The following is a 16909-nucleotide window of genomic DNA, read 5'->3' on the forward strand; positions in this document are numbered from 1 at the left end:
GTTTCAGTGCTATCCTGCTTCTCACCTGTGATCTTGGTATGCGCCCTGCTGTGCTTAATCGCTCAGTTGTGTCTGACTCTTTGCGACCCCATGAACTGTAACCCAGGGCTCCACATTTAGCATATGTTCAGATCTGTGGTAAATACTAGGGCTTCCCTGATGTCTCAGCAGTGAAGAATCTGCCTGTAGTGCAGGAGACACAAGTTAGATCCCTGGGTTGGGAAGATCCCCTGGAGAAGGAAATGGCAACCGCTCCAGTCTTCTCGCCTGGGAAATCCCATGGACGGAGGAGGCTGGTGGGCTGCTGTCCTTGGGGTTGCGAAGCGTCGGACACGACTGAGCACCCTTACACAAACAAGTGAACATGAACGGCAAATACTTTTAATTTTATTAAAAGTACAATCTTTGCTAACCCATCTTTGCTAACCCCAGAGGAACCTGAGTATTCTCACTGTGCCACTAACGAAATCGAGGCCCAGAGAGGTAATAAGGTGACCTGCTCCCACAGATGCTGACGGAGGACAGTGGCTGAGGATTGGCCCCTCAGCCTGTTCTCTGCAGGTACTTTTGTACATCTAGGATGAAATGGGCAGGAGTGTTCCTGCCAGCCTAACTCCCAAGCCTCATCTCGCTGCTGATGAGCAAGGCCCTCGGGTCACACAGCCTGGAGGCTTCCTTTTGTCCCCAGCAATGAATATTAATTTCCCATTAATGAGGCCTTTCTCCACTTCTCACTTCAGACAGTTCTCCAAGCTGTCTTGAGTGCCTTCTATCATCAGGAGCCGTTATTTGCGTCTTAGACGGTGACTTAATGGCTGGCCCCGGAGTCTGTGCAATTTAAAGACTTGGCCTAAGATTAATTAGCATCCCTCCCTGGTCTCTCCCTGTGGTCCCACACTTCACAGGGCCTAATCATGGCTAATTCCCTGGCTTCCTGATGCCACAAAGGCTGTAATTGTCCTTCTGTACCCAATCCGTCAGGGGTCAGTCAGTGCCTAACAGGGGAGACCCCCAGGCTATTTGAATCATAAATGAATGGAAGGCTGGGAATGGGGGGAGTGCTTACAAAATCCTTGGGCTGGTAAGAAGATGAGCTTGAGCTAGGCCTCCAAGAGCGGTATACCCAGTATTCTCAAACGGGCCAGCCAGGAAAGCTGTTACCTAGGACATAGGAGGGAAGATGGGGGATCAGCCTCAAGAATGTGTCACCTGGGACCTCCCTAGTGGTACAAGGATCCGCCTGCCAGTGCAGGGGACATGGGTTCTATTCCTGGTCCCGGAAGATCTCACATGCTGCGGAACAACTATGCCCGGGCGCCACAGCCATTGAGCCTGTGCTGTAAGATCCAGGGAACCACGACTACTGAAGCCCACGTGCCCTGGAGCCCCTGCTCTGCAACAAGAGGAGCCACCGCCACGAGAAGCCCACACACACCACATCTAAGAGAGTAGCCTCTGCTCGCCACAACTAGAGAAAGCCTGTGTGCAGCAACAAAGACCAGCACAGCCAAAAATAAGTAAGTAAATAAGTAAAAGAATGTGTTACCTGAACTGTGATCGAGGAATCAGGAAGCCAGTGCCACAGCCGTTGGCCTCCGAGCGACCCTGTGTGTGCTAGTGAGACACTTGGAAGAAAGACCTCGCCCACAGCTCACCCAGCCGGGGTGGGACGTGAATGAAAACACTCCTGGCCTCTACCACGTGCTTGGCACAGAAGCAGCTGGCGTGTGTGTGCCCTTTGTCTCCACTTCACCTCTGCTGTGCCTGCCTTCCACGAGGCCACCGGGTCAGCCACACCCATGTCACATCCAGACCCTGGCTAAGAGGGAGGCTGGGAAACGCAGTGTCTGGCTTTCCGGCCTCTAGTGAGCCAAGAGGCACCCCCAGAAGAGGGTGAAATGGGTGCGGGGGGCACCATCCCATCCACTCTGCTCCACCCACACACAGTCCTTTGGGGACCACCCCTCAGAGATGGAGACAAATACAGGAGTCTTCAGAAGTGGCGATTGGACTGGGAGCCACTCATGAAGGAAGTCATCCATTAAGTTAATGAACATGTATTACCATGGGCTGGGCAGTCTGCCAAGTGTGCCCAAAATGCCCCAGTCAGGCTCAGTTCCTGCCCTGGAAGATCTGACTGTGAAGACATGGGCACAGCTCATCCTGGGAGGAAGATGCCACAGCTGTGCTCCAGCATCTGGAAGGCCAATCTGGTAGACTCTGAAAATTAACCACTTGAAGCCTGTGGGCTCAACTTGTCCCCCAGATAATGGTTTTGGGACTCACACAATTTATAAGAGACTTAGTCACTTGGTAACACTTTAATTCAAAAAATTTTATGTATTTTTTAAAAAAGCTTGATTCCTAATTCCCCGGGAAAATGGAAAGATCTAGCCCCCAGGCTGGGTTGCCTGCCCATAAGGCAGCCATCAGCGGTCCACTTCTTCAGGTAAGAGCATCTGGCGGAAGGGGACAGCCAAGTCCAAAGTGTTAAGAGCACAGACTCAGGGACGGCAGCCTGGGTTCCAAGCCTCAGCCGCACCACGTACTAGCTAAACGGTCCCGGAGAAATGGCTTAACCTCTCTGTGCCTGTCTTCTCCTCTATAAGCAGGGTTGGTGATGGCACCCTCCCCATCGGATAGTTAATGAGGCTTGAATGACTGAGCTCGCCCAGTGGTGCCCAGCACAGAGGAAGCTGGCAGTGAATGGCGCTGACTGTCGTCATCAGCCAAGGGGGAGATGCCTAGGGTAGCTTTTCCCTCCAGCATGTTCTTACACTCATTCAGTCCTCCATTCATTTGAGGACCATTCACTGGATACTTTTGGGTTCTGGAGTCAGAGCATGAGTGAGGCAGGCCAGGCCCGCTCTCCTGGTGCTCACGGTGATGGAGTAAGTGAGTGTCGGGTCAGTTACTCTCATAGGTCATAGGTCAGAGGACCTATGAGAGTAGGTCAGAAAACCCCAGGAAGGAGTTTGGATTTCATTTTAAATGCGAGGACTCTCCTGGAGGGTTTTCAGCAGGAGAATTATGTGTTGGCCTCCTGTTTGGGAAGCATCCCTGGAGGTTGCCCTAAAGGGCCAGGCTTGGGGGTGGGGAAGGGGTTTTGAAACAGGGCTCCCTATAAGCCTAACAGGCCTTTTCTCTCCCCCAACCTTCCCCAGCCCCCACTCTCACAGCGGTTCCCTCCCCGCAGCTCCGTCTTCTCACTGCAGCCTTCTCTGGGTCACAGTTTTTCCTTCCCTCCATATTCATTTGTTGAAATTTTCCAAGAGAGAGACCATCTGAATCTTTCCATTCTTTTTTTTAATTATTATTTAAAAAATAATTTTATTCATTTATTTATTTATTTTTTTGCCTGCGTTGTTTTTGCTGCTGTGTAGGCTTTCCTCTAGTCACAGTGAGAGGGGGGTTGCTCTCTGGTTGTGGTGCACAGGCTTCTCATCGTGGCGGCTTCTCTTGTTGTGGAGCCTGGGCTCTAGGGCACACGGGCTTCAGTAGCTGCAGCCCCCCGGGTCCCAGAGCTCAGGCTCAGTAGCTGTGGTGCAGGAGCTGAGCTGCTCCACAGCATGTGAGATCATCTGGGACCAAGGATCGATCCCATGTCTCCTGCATTGCCAGGCAAATTCTTTACCCCTGAGCCACCAGGGAAGCCCTCTAATTTCATTTTTGTTTCTCGGGTCATGGGCTGGCTTGCTTCAGCCTGATGAGACACCCACTCAGGCCTCAGTCAGCTGGGACTGAAGGTGGGAGCCAGGTCAGATGATTCAAAGCCTACCTGCCCTAGAGATGTCCCCCGCACAGGGACTCGGTCCCCACCTTCTTGTCGAGGAGGCTGTAGGCAGGACAGTAAACAGACCCAATTTGCCAACTGCTCTATGATTGTCAGGAGCAGGAGGGAATGGATTGGCTTCCTTTGGCCCCAAGGAGTGGGGTTAAGTAGAAAGTTTCTCCACGGTGGAAAGTACGCGGGGACAGATTTTGCAGTGTGGAGGATACAGAGGAAGGCAGTCTCTCTCTTTTCACCCTTTTGGATGGGTACCATCATCCAGAGGTCTGGCAGAGTGGTGATCAGGGCTGCACAATTTCCGGTGGCCCCTGGTGGCCAGTTCTCAAAAGCTACCCCATCAGGAGCAGGTCCACAGCCTTGTCCCAGTCCCAAGGTTTCTCTTGTACGCTGTGTCCAGCAGGACGGACAGGTGGGGCCACACAGTCCCTCGCTATAGTCCCACTGGCCCAGGCTGGGTCAGCAGAGAGCACAGTGGTCCCAGTGCGCAGCGGACCCCACGGTACAGGCCTCCCAGCCAGCACCACTTCTTCCCCGTCACGTCCCTGTACCCTCCGACTTGTCACCTTGCCAGTTTCTCTGCGAGCGTGTGTGCTAAGTTGCTTCAGTCGTGTCTGACTCTTTGTGACCCCATGGACAGTAGCCTACCAGGCTCCTCTGTCTGTGGGATTTCCCAGGCAAGAATACTGGAGTGGGTTGCCATTTCTTCCTCCGGGGGAATCTTCCCGATCCAGGAATCAGACCCACGTTTCCTGCTCTGCAGGTGGATTCTTTACCACCAAGCCACCTGGGAAGCCCTGGTTTCTCTGAGCAGCCCCTTAAACTCTGTTGAGGCACACGTAACCCTTCCACTGACCAAGCCCAATGCCACTTTCTGTAGAAAAGACTTCCCTCCTTAGGGTCTTGCTCAGCAACTAGGAAGCACTTTTGGGTGGAGCTGCCCTGATGGAAGGGGCTGCAGGTGCACAGACTCCAGGATCCCTAGGCCAGAAGGTGAGAGAGTCATCCATACGCTGGCCAAGAGGCTGACCGCTCCACCTGAAAACGCCTTCCCGACTCTCCAGTGCTGGAGGGACCAGGGACCCAGATGGCTGTGCTGGGCTGGGCTTCTGAGCGGCCGCCCGCGCAATGGATCGGGCTGGTGGTGATAAATGGCTCTAGTTGGTGCTGTCCTTTCTTCCCCCACCACTTTTCGGCCTTAGATCTTTCTGCTGCTATCAGTGGATTAAGATTTATGGCTTCCTCAGCCTTGTAATACTTGGGTGGACAGCGGCCTAATCAACAGAGCCGTCGTTTACCAAAATGCTGTCAGATTTGATGAACGTCATCGACTCTTAGCATTAAATTGGTGGTGAAGGGATTGGCCTTCCAGCAATTTACTGTGGGGTGGGCTTTCCTTAAAGGCCTGAAAAGCAAGTTCATTGCAATTATTAAAGCACAGGTTTTGTTCTCACTCTGCTGCCATATCCAGTTTCCTGTTGGGGGTCGGGCAGCTTAAGCACCTCTAGGAAAACTCACGAGTGAAAATGTGAAGCGTGGGGGACCCTTCCCTTTGTTTTTTCTTTTCCCCCTGAGTTTTGAAAACCCCTGCAGTGAGAACAATAAATGAAACAACCCATAAAGCATCAGCTTTACAGTGACCTTGCTCGACACAGACTGTCAGAGCACGAGCACTGTTAGTTGTAAGAGATCAGACAGATCCAGGAAAACCGTATCAAATAAGATCAATTTATTCCCCACCCCAACCCAAAGCTGTCTCTGTCGGTATCTTCGGAGCTCTCCCGCCCCTAGAGGGAGCCATTTACATAGTGCACAACCTGTGCACCCATCCAGGTCACCTCTCAGCTTTGCTCTCGTTTTTTTTCCCTAAGTGATGATAAGCGTAAATGCACACCTCTTAGAATACTGTACTAGAAGGCTGGTGATACACAAAAACTCTGGGCATGACACTGGGCTGAGTGTGGCTGAGTACAAAACAAGCTGCCCTTGGGCTGGCAAACTGGTTTGTGGGTGTTTAGGCATGTTTAGGGGCTTCCCTGGTGGCTCAGACAGTAAAGAATCCACCTGCAATGCAGGAGAACTGGCTTCGACCCCTGGGTCAGGCAGATCTCTTGGAGAAGGGAACGGCTCCCCAGTCCAGTGTTTTTGCCTGGAGAAGTTCATGGACAGAGGAACCTGGCGGGCTACAGTCCATGGTATCGCAGAGTCAGACCCGACTCAGTGACTAACACTTTCACTTTCACTTCAGGGTGTTTAGGGCTTCTGAACCCTGTTCCAGGATATGGTTGATAGTGCAAGGGACTACCAGATCTGGGTGCTTGCAAGTAGGCAGGAGAGAGCAGCTGCTCAAAAACGCCCACTCTGGGTAAAGCGGGGAGCCAGCCAGAACCTCGGGCATCATCTTTGCAAGGATGTGAAGGTGGGAGGCAGGGAGCGGGCTGGTGCACCCAGGGGCTGGCTCCTCGGCGGCAGCAGGTGGGCGTCCTCGTGTGGGTGGGGCTGCTCACCACCTCCTCTCCGTGGTGGCAGAGGCACCTCCTGGGGCCGGGGCGGGAGAGCCGGCCAGATGGAAGGACTATTTATTTCTCTCTCCAGCACCCACTCAGCATTTAGAAGCTCTTTCTGGACCACATTAATTTTGTCACATGTTGCTTCATAAACACATTTTTCCGTTATATGTGCTGAGTGGGTTCCTTGAGGCCAGGGCATTGGTTTACATTTTTTTTTCCCCATCCTCATGCTTCCAGAACCTTGATATGCAGTTAGCACTTGGTAAGGACTTGCTGATTAAGTTCCTTAATGCGCTGTTGCAAACCTGTCATACCTTGATGAGGCAAGTAGTTGTGCTAAGCTCCTTGGAGGGAGGAGGGAAGACTGTGGGACAGAGACACACACACGGACTCTTCCCCGTGAACTGGAGTGCTTTCTTATATTTATAATTAAGATCAAGCCAGTAGAGCTGCACTGAGCCCAGCTCTCTCACTTGCTTGTGGGAAATTCCCACTTCAGACATGGCTGGATCCAGGTGCTCAGACACTGTAGCAGGACTCGTTCACCATCATCCAACTCTGCTCTTTTCCATGTTGTCCTGGCAGAACCACAATGGCCACCAGCAAGCAGCCCCCAACTCACATTCTGTCATCTGCTGTTGCATCTCTTTGACTCCCCTAAAACTATCACTCAAACATAAGGGCCAGCGGGATCTAATGCTCAGACTGGCCAGGCCAGGGTCATGCGCTCCCTCCACCCCTGGATGCAGTTCCATATGAATGCTTGGATTAGGGGTGGGGAGGGGGAGGATTTCCCAAAAGGAAACCAGGGTACTTTTACCAGCGTACAGGGGACTGCATACTGGACAGGCAGAAGCAACAGTGCCTACTGCCAAGCCTCAGAGACTTTCTGATCTTACACTTCTTCCACTGAATGTGTGTTTAAACCACCTGGGGTCTTGTTAAAACGCAGGTTCTGATTCCTGCATCTGAGATGGGGCTTGAAACTTTGTATTTCTCACCAATTTACTGGAGAAGCCAATGCTACTGGGCCCTGGATCACACGTGGAGTAGCAAGACTCTTGTCCCAGGCCTCCGTTTCCAGATAAAGGAATAGACACGCACGGAGGGGCCAGGCTGCTCCCCAGGCAGGGCCCCCGTGCCCAGTGGTCCTCCCTCCCTCCTCCTCTCTCGTACTGTTTCTTCCCAGCATTTGAACATTATTGAATGATTCCTGGGAAAGAGGGAGGGGCACATGGTGGAAAACCCATCCCAGCCACGGACTTCAAAGGCTTCACAGCTTCACCCTGACCTGGGGCAGGGAAGCCCCCAGGAGCTTCCTGGCCTGGAAGCCCCAGTTCTATGGATTCCGTGGCACCCACTCTCCACGGACCCCACTGCTGGTGCCAGCAAATGCTCTAAAGTGCGTTGATAAAGCCTGGGAGGCAGTGATACCCCACGGGGAGCCAGAGCCCAGGGCAACAAGGTTGATGGTCAAACAGAAGATGGGTGGAAGTTGCCATTCTGGAAACAGCCAGGTGCACTTGGAGTCTGGGGAGCGTCACCACATGACAGGCGGCCGGTGAAAGAAAACGTGTCCCAGGGCCCCTTCCTTCTGCGTTTCTGCCTCCTGCCTATTCTCCGTTGGGGAGCTCCCTACCTGCCTTTTCTGCCTCTTACACTGTCTCTCCAAGGCCTTTTCCTGGAATGATCTATGGCCCAGCTCCTGTGTCTTTAGTGTTAAATAGTCTCAGGAAAGTCTTGAATCCCTCTCTGATCTCCCCAAAGGCTACTCTAACCCAGCCTGGACACATTTCTTCTTCACGTGCCTGTTGGGGGCAATACAGCGTGGAGGTTCAGAACTGGGGTCAGGCAGCAAACTACAGCCTTGGAGCCGAATTCACCCACAGCCTGTTTCTGTAAATCAAGTGCCTGGGGGACACAATCATGCCCATTATTACGTGTTATTATTTATCTTGTGGTGCTAGTGGTAAAGAACTCACCTGCCAATGCAAGAGACATAAGAGACTCGGGTTCAATCCCTGGGTCCGGAAGATCCCGTGGAGAGGGCACGACAACCCACTTTAGTATCCTTGCCTGGAGAATCTGGTGGACAGAGAAGCCTGGCAGGCTACAGTCCATGGAGTTGCAAAGAGACAGACACGACTGAAGCGACTTAGCATGCATGCATGCATTTATTTAGGCAAGGCTGCTTTGAGCTACAATAAAACAATGGAATGAATACTATAGCAGAGACTGCAGGGCTGGCAAAGCCTTTAAATATTTACTCTTTATAGGAAACTGGCCCATCCCTGGTTTCCAGTAAGGCCCCTGGAGCCACACTGCTGGGATTCAGATATAGGCTCTGGGGCCTCCTAGCTGTGGGACACTGACCACATGGCTTACAGCCTTGTGCCTCGGTTTCCCCCTGGAGTAGCTGTGAGAACTAAAGGAACACAGGCCCCTGAAGCTGATGGAGTGGCGCCCACTCTTCATTAAGTGACTTAGTGTCCAGTGTGATGGTGGCGGGGTGGTGGGCACAGGCAGTGTAGATGCGGCTCAGAAAGGACTTCCGTCCTGACCACCGCGAGTCCTGCAGGGCAACAAGGCTCACGATCTTCATTATCAAGATAACGACACGATTTACTATGCTTGAGGGGAAGCTGCATCTTATCCTGGGGAGTGGAGTTTTCTAAAGCTAGGGCATCGGGAAATGCAAGCTCTGAATCACTGTTGACTGTGCCTCGGCTGGGAAGTAGATCCAGTACGCGGGGCTTGGGGGACCTCTCCTGACCCTCAGGCGGTGGCTTCGTTGTTTAGTCGCTCAGTCGTGTCTGACTCTTTTGCGGCCCCATGGACTGTAGTCCACCAGGCTCCTCTGTCTACGGGATTTCCCAAGCAAGAATACTGGAGTGGGTTGCCAATTCCCTTCTCCAGGGGCTCTTCCCAACCCAGGGATCGAACCCGGGTATCCTGCATTGGCAGGTGATTCTTTACTACTGAGCCACGAGGGAAACGCATAAGCCCATCACAGTCTCAGAGTGATGTTTAAAGAGGCCCTGGCTCCCGGATTTGTGCACATGCACAGCCTCACCAATAGGAGGCATCCCTTAGATTTTGCTCTCTGGACACCTGACTCGCCCCTCGCCCTCCGCTGGCCCCAGTCTTGTCCAACAAGTCCAGCACAGCCAACGTTGGGAGTCAGAGCGCTGATCCAGTGACACTTTCTTTCCTTGCCTAGCCGGGCAGCTTGCTCCTGGGTTCACGGTGGATGAAATGTACCCTTGAGGAGGAAGTCTGGCCCCCTTACTTGGTGCCATGTAGGGCGAGTAGTGCAGCCCTACTATCCACTGGATGGGTTGCTAGGCTGACAAAGCTCCTGATACTCAGGGGCCAGGAAACAGTTATGCCTGGCTCAGGTATCAGGTGCGTGAGTGTATGTGTGGGAATCAGCGTAGGAGAAAGAGGTTGGGGCCGGGTCGTAGAGACCTTCACATGCCAGGTATACTATTTGGGGTACAAGTCTGGCTGCGAAAGCAAGGGGACCCAAGTAACTCTGGCTTCAACAGCGTGACAGTTGGTGTCTCCAGCAAAGGTTAGTGGTGGGCCGTCACCTTGCTCCAAGAAGTGGCAGAGGAGGCCAGGCACAGCCTCTTTCGTCACTTTAGCCTCCTCCACAGGCTGTCCCCTCCCCACCACGCTCAGCAGCTTGCCATCACCTCCTCACTCCAGCTGGCAGGAAAGGGGGTCAGGGCAAGGGTGGGCACAACCTTGAAGATACACACAGTCCCCCTCACCCCCACAGCACTCAGGCCAGAACGCGCTCACCTGTTCCCCACCCCAGTCACAGGGAACGCTGGGAGCATCACGTGCACACCTGGAAATGCAATACAAGAAAGGGAGGGGAAATGGACGTTCAGGGGACGTTCAAGGGGTGGGTTTCCCAAAGAGTGACTCAAGGGATGCTAGGAGGATGGGGTCCCACCACACAGCTTCCACGGCCTCAAAAGTTTGCCATCTGTTTCATCTGTATTTTACTGGATTAGCCAAACAGTTCATTCAAGTTCTTCTGTAAGATGTGATGGAAAGACCCAAATAAACTTTTTGGCCAACCCAGTATTTTTAGGATTGTCCCCATTGTGTGTGGAGGAGGGGATGAGGGGGCCTATTAAAGGCCCTGGGAAGTCCTGGTCCCAGACTCGGGCTTTCCCAAACTTAGATCACAGAGCCCATTTGGGGAAGCTGAACACCTACTAAAATTCTACTGCCATGTCCAAGCAAAAAATTACTAAAAAATTCTACTGCATACACTTGGGGCGTAAGAACCAGTGAAGACTTGAATAGGAGTGGTTCAACCTATCCAGCCAGCCTGTCCAGGGTGATGCCCAGTAAGGTGCACCCTGACCCTGACCACCTACCACGACTGAGTCCCTACCACGCTCACCCCTCGGAGGACTCAAGGAGTTTGTTTCACCATATCTGAAACGGTCTGGCTTTTTGTGCTTAGAAATCTGTGCAGATCAGAACGGAAGCTGGCCCGCGGCTCCACATCCAGCCTCCTCCGGACTATTCTGAAGACTCTGAGCCATGTGGGGGTGTGACTGTCAAGGTGAAGGATGCTTCTGGGGACCGTCCACAGGTAGGACTGGCTTCAGTTCGGGGCTAGAGCAGTTCTCAGGGGTGCTAACAGTTCCTTATTTCCTTCCTTCCTTCACAAGAGCCTGCCTTCCTTCCCTCTTGCACTTATTTTCTGCACTTTAATGAGCATACAAACCTCATGCTAGATGCTCTGCTGGGAGCCCACATCCAGAGATCAGCAAGGCTGGTGTCTGACCTAAAAGAGGCACCGACATACAATCCCTCTACCAAAAGAGGGAGCTGAGAAGTGGGGCAGGGCATACGGGGACCAGGAGGGAGAGGATCTGGGAAGGCTTCCTGGAGGGAGTGGCATTTACCTGGTTCCTAAAAGCTGGAGGGGAGGGAGGTAAGCCGAGCTGATAACCTGTCTGCACCTGTATGCGTGCGTGCTAAGTCACTTCAGTCGTGTCCAACTCTTTGTAATCCTATGCACTGTAGCCCGTCAGGCTCCTCTGTCCTTGGGATTCTCCAGGCATGAATACTGGACTGAATTTCTATACCTTTCTCCAGGGGATCTTCCTGACCTAGGGATCAAACCCATGTCTCTTGCATCTCCTGCATTGGCAGGCAGTTTCTTTATTCCTAGAGCCACCTGGGAAACCCTGTATGCATGCACCTGCTGTTAAATATTGTGAATATCCAACCCTCTGCCACCCCCACCACCCAGGCCAGCAGAACCACACACATGGAAACACCCAGAGGCCCGTGTGTAGCTGTAGCGCAGAGTCCCAGGCCATGCAGCAGCTGACAAGGTTGACCCCTGCAGTGTTTCCCTTCCATGCCTCCAATTGTCATTTCATTTCTGAAATCCTTGGAATTGTGACAGTAAATCCCAGTCTCCCTTTCACCATGCATTTGTTGCGTACCCACTTTTGAGCATAAAGCTCAATCCTGGGCATCAGAGACACAGAAAAGAACAAAACTGACAAGGCTCCTATTCTTAAGCAACTTATGTTCCAGAGGGAGAGATAGACAGTAAAGAATAAAATCAAAAACTCAGAAACCTTTCAAGACATGCAAAGTAAAAATTAAAAGTGAAATACAAAATTTAAAAAAAGAAGAAAATCAAGAAATAAATAATGTGTTCGGGGAGGGGGGACCAGAAAGGGGAGATGGGACAGTGTGGGCAAGAGGGAACATTAGATGATAGAAAGGGAAGGAATGCTTCTCTCAGGTGTGACATTTCAGCTGAAACTTGATGGGTAAGACAGAGTCGGCTGGGGAAAAGCATTCCAGGCCAGGGGAACAGCAGGCACAGGGGACCTGAGGCTGGGTTTGTTCAAGGCGCACGATGCAGGCATGATGTGAGCAAAGGGGAGTCAGGAGGTGATGAGGTCGGAGGAGCAGGGGGGCCAACCGGCCAGTGTGCACAGAGACCAGGGTGGGGGTGGGGATGGAGGATGGGGTTTTATCTCAAGGGCACTGATTTTGTAATTAGGATGAGTGTGTAGATTATCGCCATGGTTATGTACAAGCTGAATGTTAGAGAGGAGGCAAAGTCAAGCTGCTGAGCCAGTCCTGCCCCATTTGCTGAGAATGAGATTGTGACCCAAGCTGCAGATTCCACAGCCTCCCCAGGACAGCCTCTTCCTTCCGCCCGCCGCTTCTGTACCTGAAACCTGCTTCTCTAGAATGAAAATGACTCACAAAGGAGACAGGAATGTCACCCTGGAAACATTCCTCTGATCACCGTTGCATGTTGGTCTTCCCTTCTTTGCTCGTCAAGGAAGGACAATTAAGGAGCAAGGGATCACTTTGTTTCACATTCCAGCTGCAGAAAATCTGAACGATAATTGTTCAGAAATTTTTGTTCTTCCTGGATTAAAAAAAAAAAATGTTATTTTCTATGGAAGGACCCAATGACCTTGTCTCCGTAAACAGTCCATAGAAATGGGATTTTTGCAGCGGGCAAAACTGTGGACTTTGTTGCCTTCAACACCCACCTCCCGCACAACACACACAACACACACACACACGCTTTTGAATCACCTAAAGGTTCCCTGCTCAGGAGGAGTCTGTGCTAACAGCCTTCAGCTTCCCTTCATTGGGGAGGCTGGTTTGAAGCCAAGCTCAGTCTGTCACAGCCCCAGCCCCGCCCCGTCTCAGAATGCCTGCGTGGCCTTCAAGCATGTTAATCCTCTCTCCTCCTTTGGCCATTTGGTACCCCCCACCGCCACCGCTACCCCGTTAAATGAACATATATTCCTTCCTTTGCAAGCTCCCAAGCTCCCTGCAACGCCAGGCAGCCTGTCCCTCACAAGCTATTAAGCTCCATTAGCATTCCTGGGTGCGCCTGCTCTGGAGCAGCATCGTCCCACTCGCCTGCACTTAATTTTTTCCACCGTGAGTGCTTGATTGTATTTCCTCCTTCCCTTTTTCTCCCCATCTTGAGGGGGCACTCTGTGAGGCTTCACAGTCAATTTCCCCTTGGAGTTATTTTCCTCCTAAGTGAAAGAGTAAAATGGCCACGCCAGTTTTCAGCAAAGGCAGAAGCCTTAAGAGATGCGATCTGAACAGAGAAAGGGAGAGAAAAAAAAGAAACGCCTGGCTAAATATACTCAGTCTCCCTCACAGTGTTTGCAAGCGCAGCCTGAAGTGGAGCAAAAGGAATTGCTGTCCGCGTGTGTACTTTTCATTTGACCTTCACTGTTGAAACACACCAGCCTTTTCGCCTTTCATCAGATCCTTAGTGAACTTCAATTTCTCGGTGCTCTGAGTTCACAGATGGGGCATGTGCAAGCATGTTCTGTTGGCCTCCACCCCCCTCCCCCGTTGACTGTGCTTTTTAGAAAGATGTGAATTACTAGCTGACATTTAAGAATCAGGAGATTCCATGTCAATCTGCACTGAGGGCTTTTCTTGAAAAATCAAAAGATTTGGGAATCACATTCTTTAATGACATGCGTGGAGCTGGGGGGTAGCTCTCCCCTTAGACAAGAGCGTGTTGCATGTACCACGGTCCCCACCACATCCGAGGCGCCATCTAGATCCTGGAGATAAAGCAGACACATATATAGTATGCCACTGGGCAGAGTAGGGCTTCCCTAGTGGCTCAGACAGTAAAGAATCTGCCTTCAATGCAGGAGACCTGGGTTCAATCACTGGGTTGGGAGGATCCCCTGGAGAAGGGAATGGCAACCCACTCCAGTATTCTTGCCTGGAAAGTTCCAAGGACAGAGGAGCCTGGCGGGCTAGTCCATGGGGGTCACAAAGAGTCGGACATAGCTTAGCAACTAACACTTTTTAACAGTAGGGCAGAGTGAGGAGCTGGAGGAAGTGGGCAGAGGTTGCCATGTTACGTGGGAGGAGGGGGCTTGCCCTTGATGAGGTGCTGTTTGACCAGGGGCCTCAAGGAAGACAGCCAGTGGGGAGGTGGAGCAGAGCCTCCACACACAGCGGGCAGCAGGCACAGAGGCCCCAGGAGGGAAGACAGCACAGAGGCTGGTGTGGCCGGAGCTGAGCCCGCAAGGGGGCGAGGAGGAGGGGGTTAGGCCAGAGACAGAGTCAAGGCTCAGAGGACACTGGGCTTTGAGAGCTGTGCTCAAGATTGAGCGATTCTGCTATGAGTCAGAGGAGGAGCCATTGTAGGGTTTTGAGCAGCTTAACAACTCCAGGGGAAGGAGGGCACCTCGTTTTCTTTCCATAGAGTTCTGCTTAAGTGCCCGATCCGGGTCACGTTGGCTCTCTTTGGGGTATGTGTTGCAACAGTTAATAAGTCTCCATCCAAATGCTTTTGGCTCCATTTAAGGACCAGGAATGAAAGTACATATTGTTTTCTATGATTAAGTTATCCTTTTCCCCCTGATAATGCATGATCAACATTAAAAATTCAAAATGATACAAAGAAAAATAAAAGTCCTCTCATAATCCCACTGCCCTGGAGACTATTACTGTGAATAGGTAGGTACATGACTATCCAGACTGAAAATTGCATGTATACATTATATTCCTTGAAAGTATATATCAATTATATCCAACATGAGATAGTTGATCTGAAATGTTCTGGTCCTGGCCTGTTCCCAATGAGTCTGTGGTTAGTTATCTTGTCAGTCCCTGAGAGCATGACAGGTAATGGGAAGAAGGTTTGCCCACTTCGGCAACTTCCAGAAAGCCTTCTTGAGCTTTCCTTTGCATCCTGTAGATCCTGGAGTGGTGTGAATTAGATATTAGCCCACAATTACAGTTCAGGGCTTTGGAGTCATTGTTCCTTGCTGACACCTAGAGACCCGTGCCAACCCGTGTGCCACATATGGACTCTGCTGTGGCCCATGACATCTCACCCACCTGTTGGTGCTATGTAGATTAGGTGGTGGTTCCCCCACTGGTGGAGCATCCCCCAGTGACCCACTCTGTCCTCAGCAGGGCTCTTCAGTAAATCCCTTCAGTCACCCTCCATTAATTTCAACGGTGAGACTTAAAGAGGGATTTTTTTTTTTTTTTTTTTTAGGGCAGTTCTCTAGGTTGGGAACTTCTGCAGTTTCAGATTACCATATAAATAACCTTTAAGCAAGTGCCTTTTTTTTCTTTCTTTTTTATTGTTCTTTTCACATAAATGGGATTATACCATCCAGGCTCTTTGATAATCCCACAGTTTTTAGATACCAACATACTGGGGCCATCTCCCAATACCCGTATCACTCAGACATCTGAACCCAATGGCTCTGGTTGTTGGTGGCCCCGAGTGTGAATCCTGGTCCACTTAGCAGCTGTGTCTTGAAGTGACGTTGGTAAAGCAGGGGTGAGTTCCAACAGATGAACTTGAAGAGTGAGAATGAATGAGGGGAGGCATGGAGACCAACAGAGGGGAAAGAGGACCCCATTCATCTCCAGGGATGTAAGTTACTTTTACCACGCCCAGTTCTTTCTGCTTGTCCTTAGGATACCAAATCTCCCACCAGCACCACGCCCTGTGATTTTAATTACTCCCTTCCGAACGCAAAAGGACGCCCTGACCCTCCAAGCAGTACGGACAGAGAAAGGATCCTCTTAACTATTCAGGATGTGATGGTAAGATGGACTTTCAGATCCTAACTGTCAGGGGTCAGGGTCTTCTCTGTACTAAAATAGCTGGGCCATAGGATAGACCCCCATGGGAGAATCTCCATTTACACCTGGGAACACAGCACAGATCACAACAGGACTGGATGTGAAAAAAAAAAAAATCTGTGGTCCACCCACCAGGTTTCAAACAACACATGAGAGACTTGACTTGACGCCATGCCTTTCTTTTCTTTTTTTAAATTGGACTATAATCGCTTTACGTTGTGTTAGCCTCTGCTGTACAGCATAGTGAATCGGCCGTGTGTACACATATATCCGCTCCCTCTGGAGCCTCCCTCCTACCCCCCACCCCACCCCTCTAAGTCATCACAGCACAGAGCTGAGCTCCCTGTGCTGTATAGCAGCTTCCCGCTGCTGTATCTGACTTATACATGGCTGTGTATATATATCAGTGCTACTCTCTCAGCTCAGCCCCCGCCCCCGCTCCGGCCCCCGCTGTGTCCACAAGTCCGTTCTTACATCTGTGCCTCTATTCCTGCCCTGCAAATAGGTTCATCTGTACCATTTTTCTAGACTCCATATATATATATATATGCATTAACATACGCTATTTTGCTTTTCTCTTTCTGACTTACTTCACTCTGTGCGACAGACTCTGAGTTCATCCGCATCACTTGCGTCGTTTGCTTGAGTGATAGTAAAAGCTCACATTAAATGAGCACTTATTCAGTGACCACTACTGACTGGAGAATAAGTCATCCATCACTGCTTTCATGAATGCTGTGAGTTAAGTGCTAGGTATTTGCATTCTCCTTTTATAGTTCGAGGAAACAGACATGAGAAATGATGTCGCTTGTCCAAGTCTCAGAGAAGCCCAGACTGGAAACCCTGACCCCAGGGCTCCTTGTTCCATGAAATTAGCAATCACAGGCCAGGAATCGCATTACGTTGTTTTTGCTTCCGAAAGGGCCCAGGTCTCCGTAGGGGCAGGGTC

At 51.2% G+C, this 16909-nt stretch overlaps 1 protein-coding gene across 1 annotated transcript in view; it reads left to right on the forward strand.

The window, feature by feature from the left end:
• Window positions 1–16909, forward strand: part of KIAA0556 (KIAA0556 ortholog) — a 229590-nt gene that overhangs the window by 74503 nt on the left and 138178 nt on the right. Inside the window, exon 6 of the mRNA XM_010837427.1 lies at window positions 10784–10915. Coding sequence (XP_010835729.1) covers window positions 10784–10915 — 132 coding nt within the window. The remainder of the gene's footprint in view (window positions 1–10783; window positions 10916–16909) is intronic.

This window comes from Bison bison, unplaced genomic scaffold (genome assembly GCF_000754665.1).
Source record: "Bison bison bison isolate TAMUID 2011002044 unplaced genomic scaffold, Bison_UMD1.0 scf7180017864072, whole genome shotgun sequence".
NCBI classification, from domain to species: Eukaryota; Metazoa; Chordata; class Mammalia; order Artiodactyla; family Bovidae; genus Bison; species Bison bison.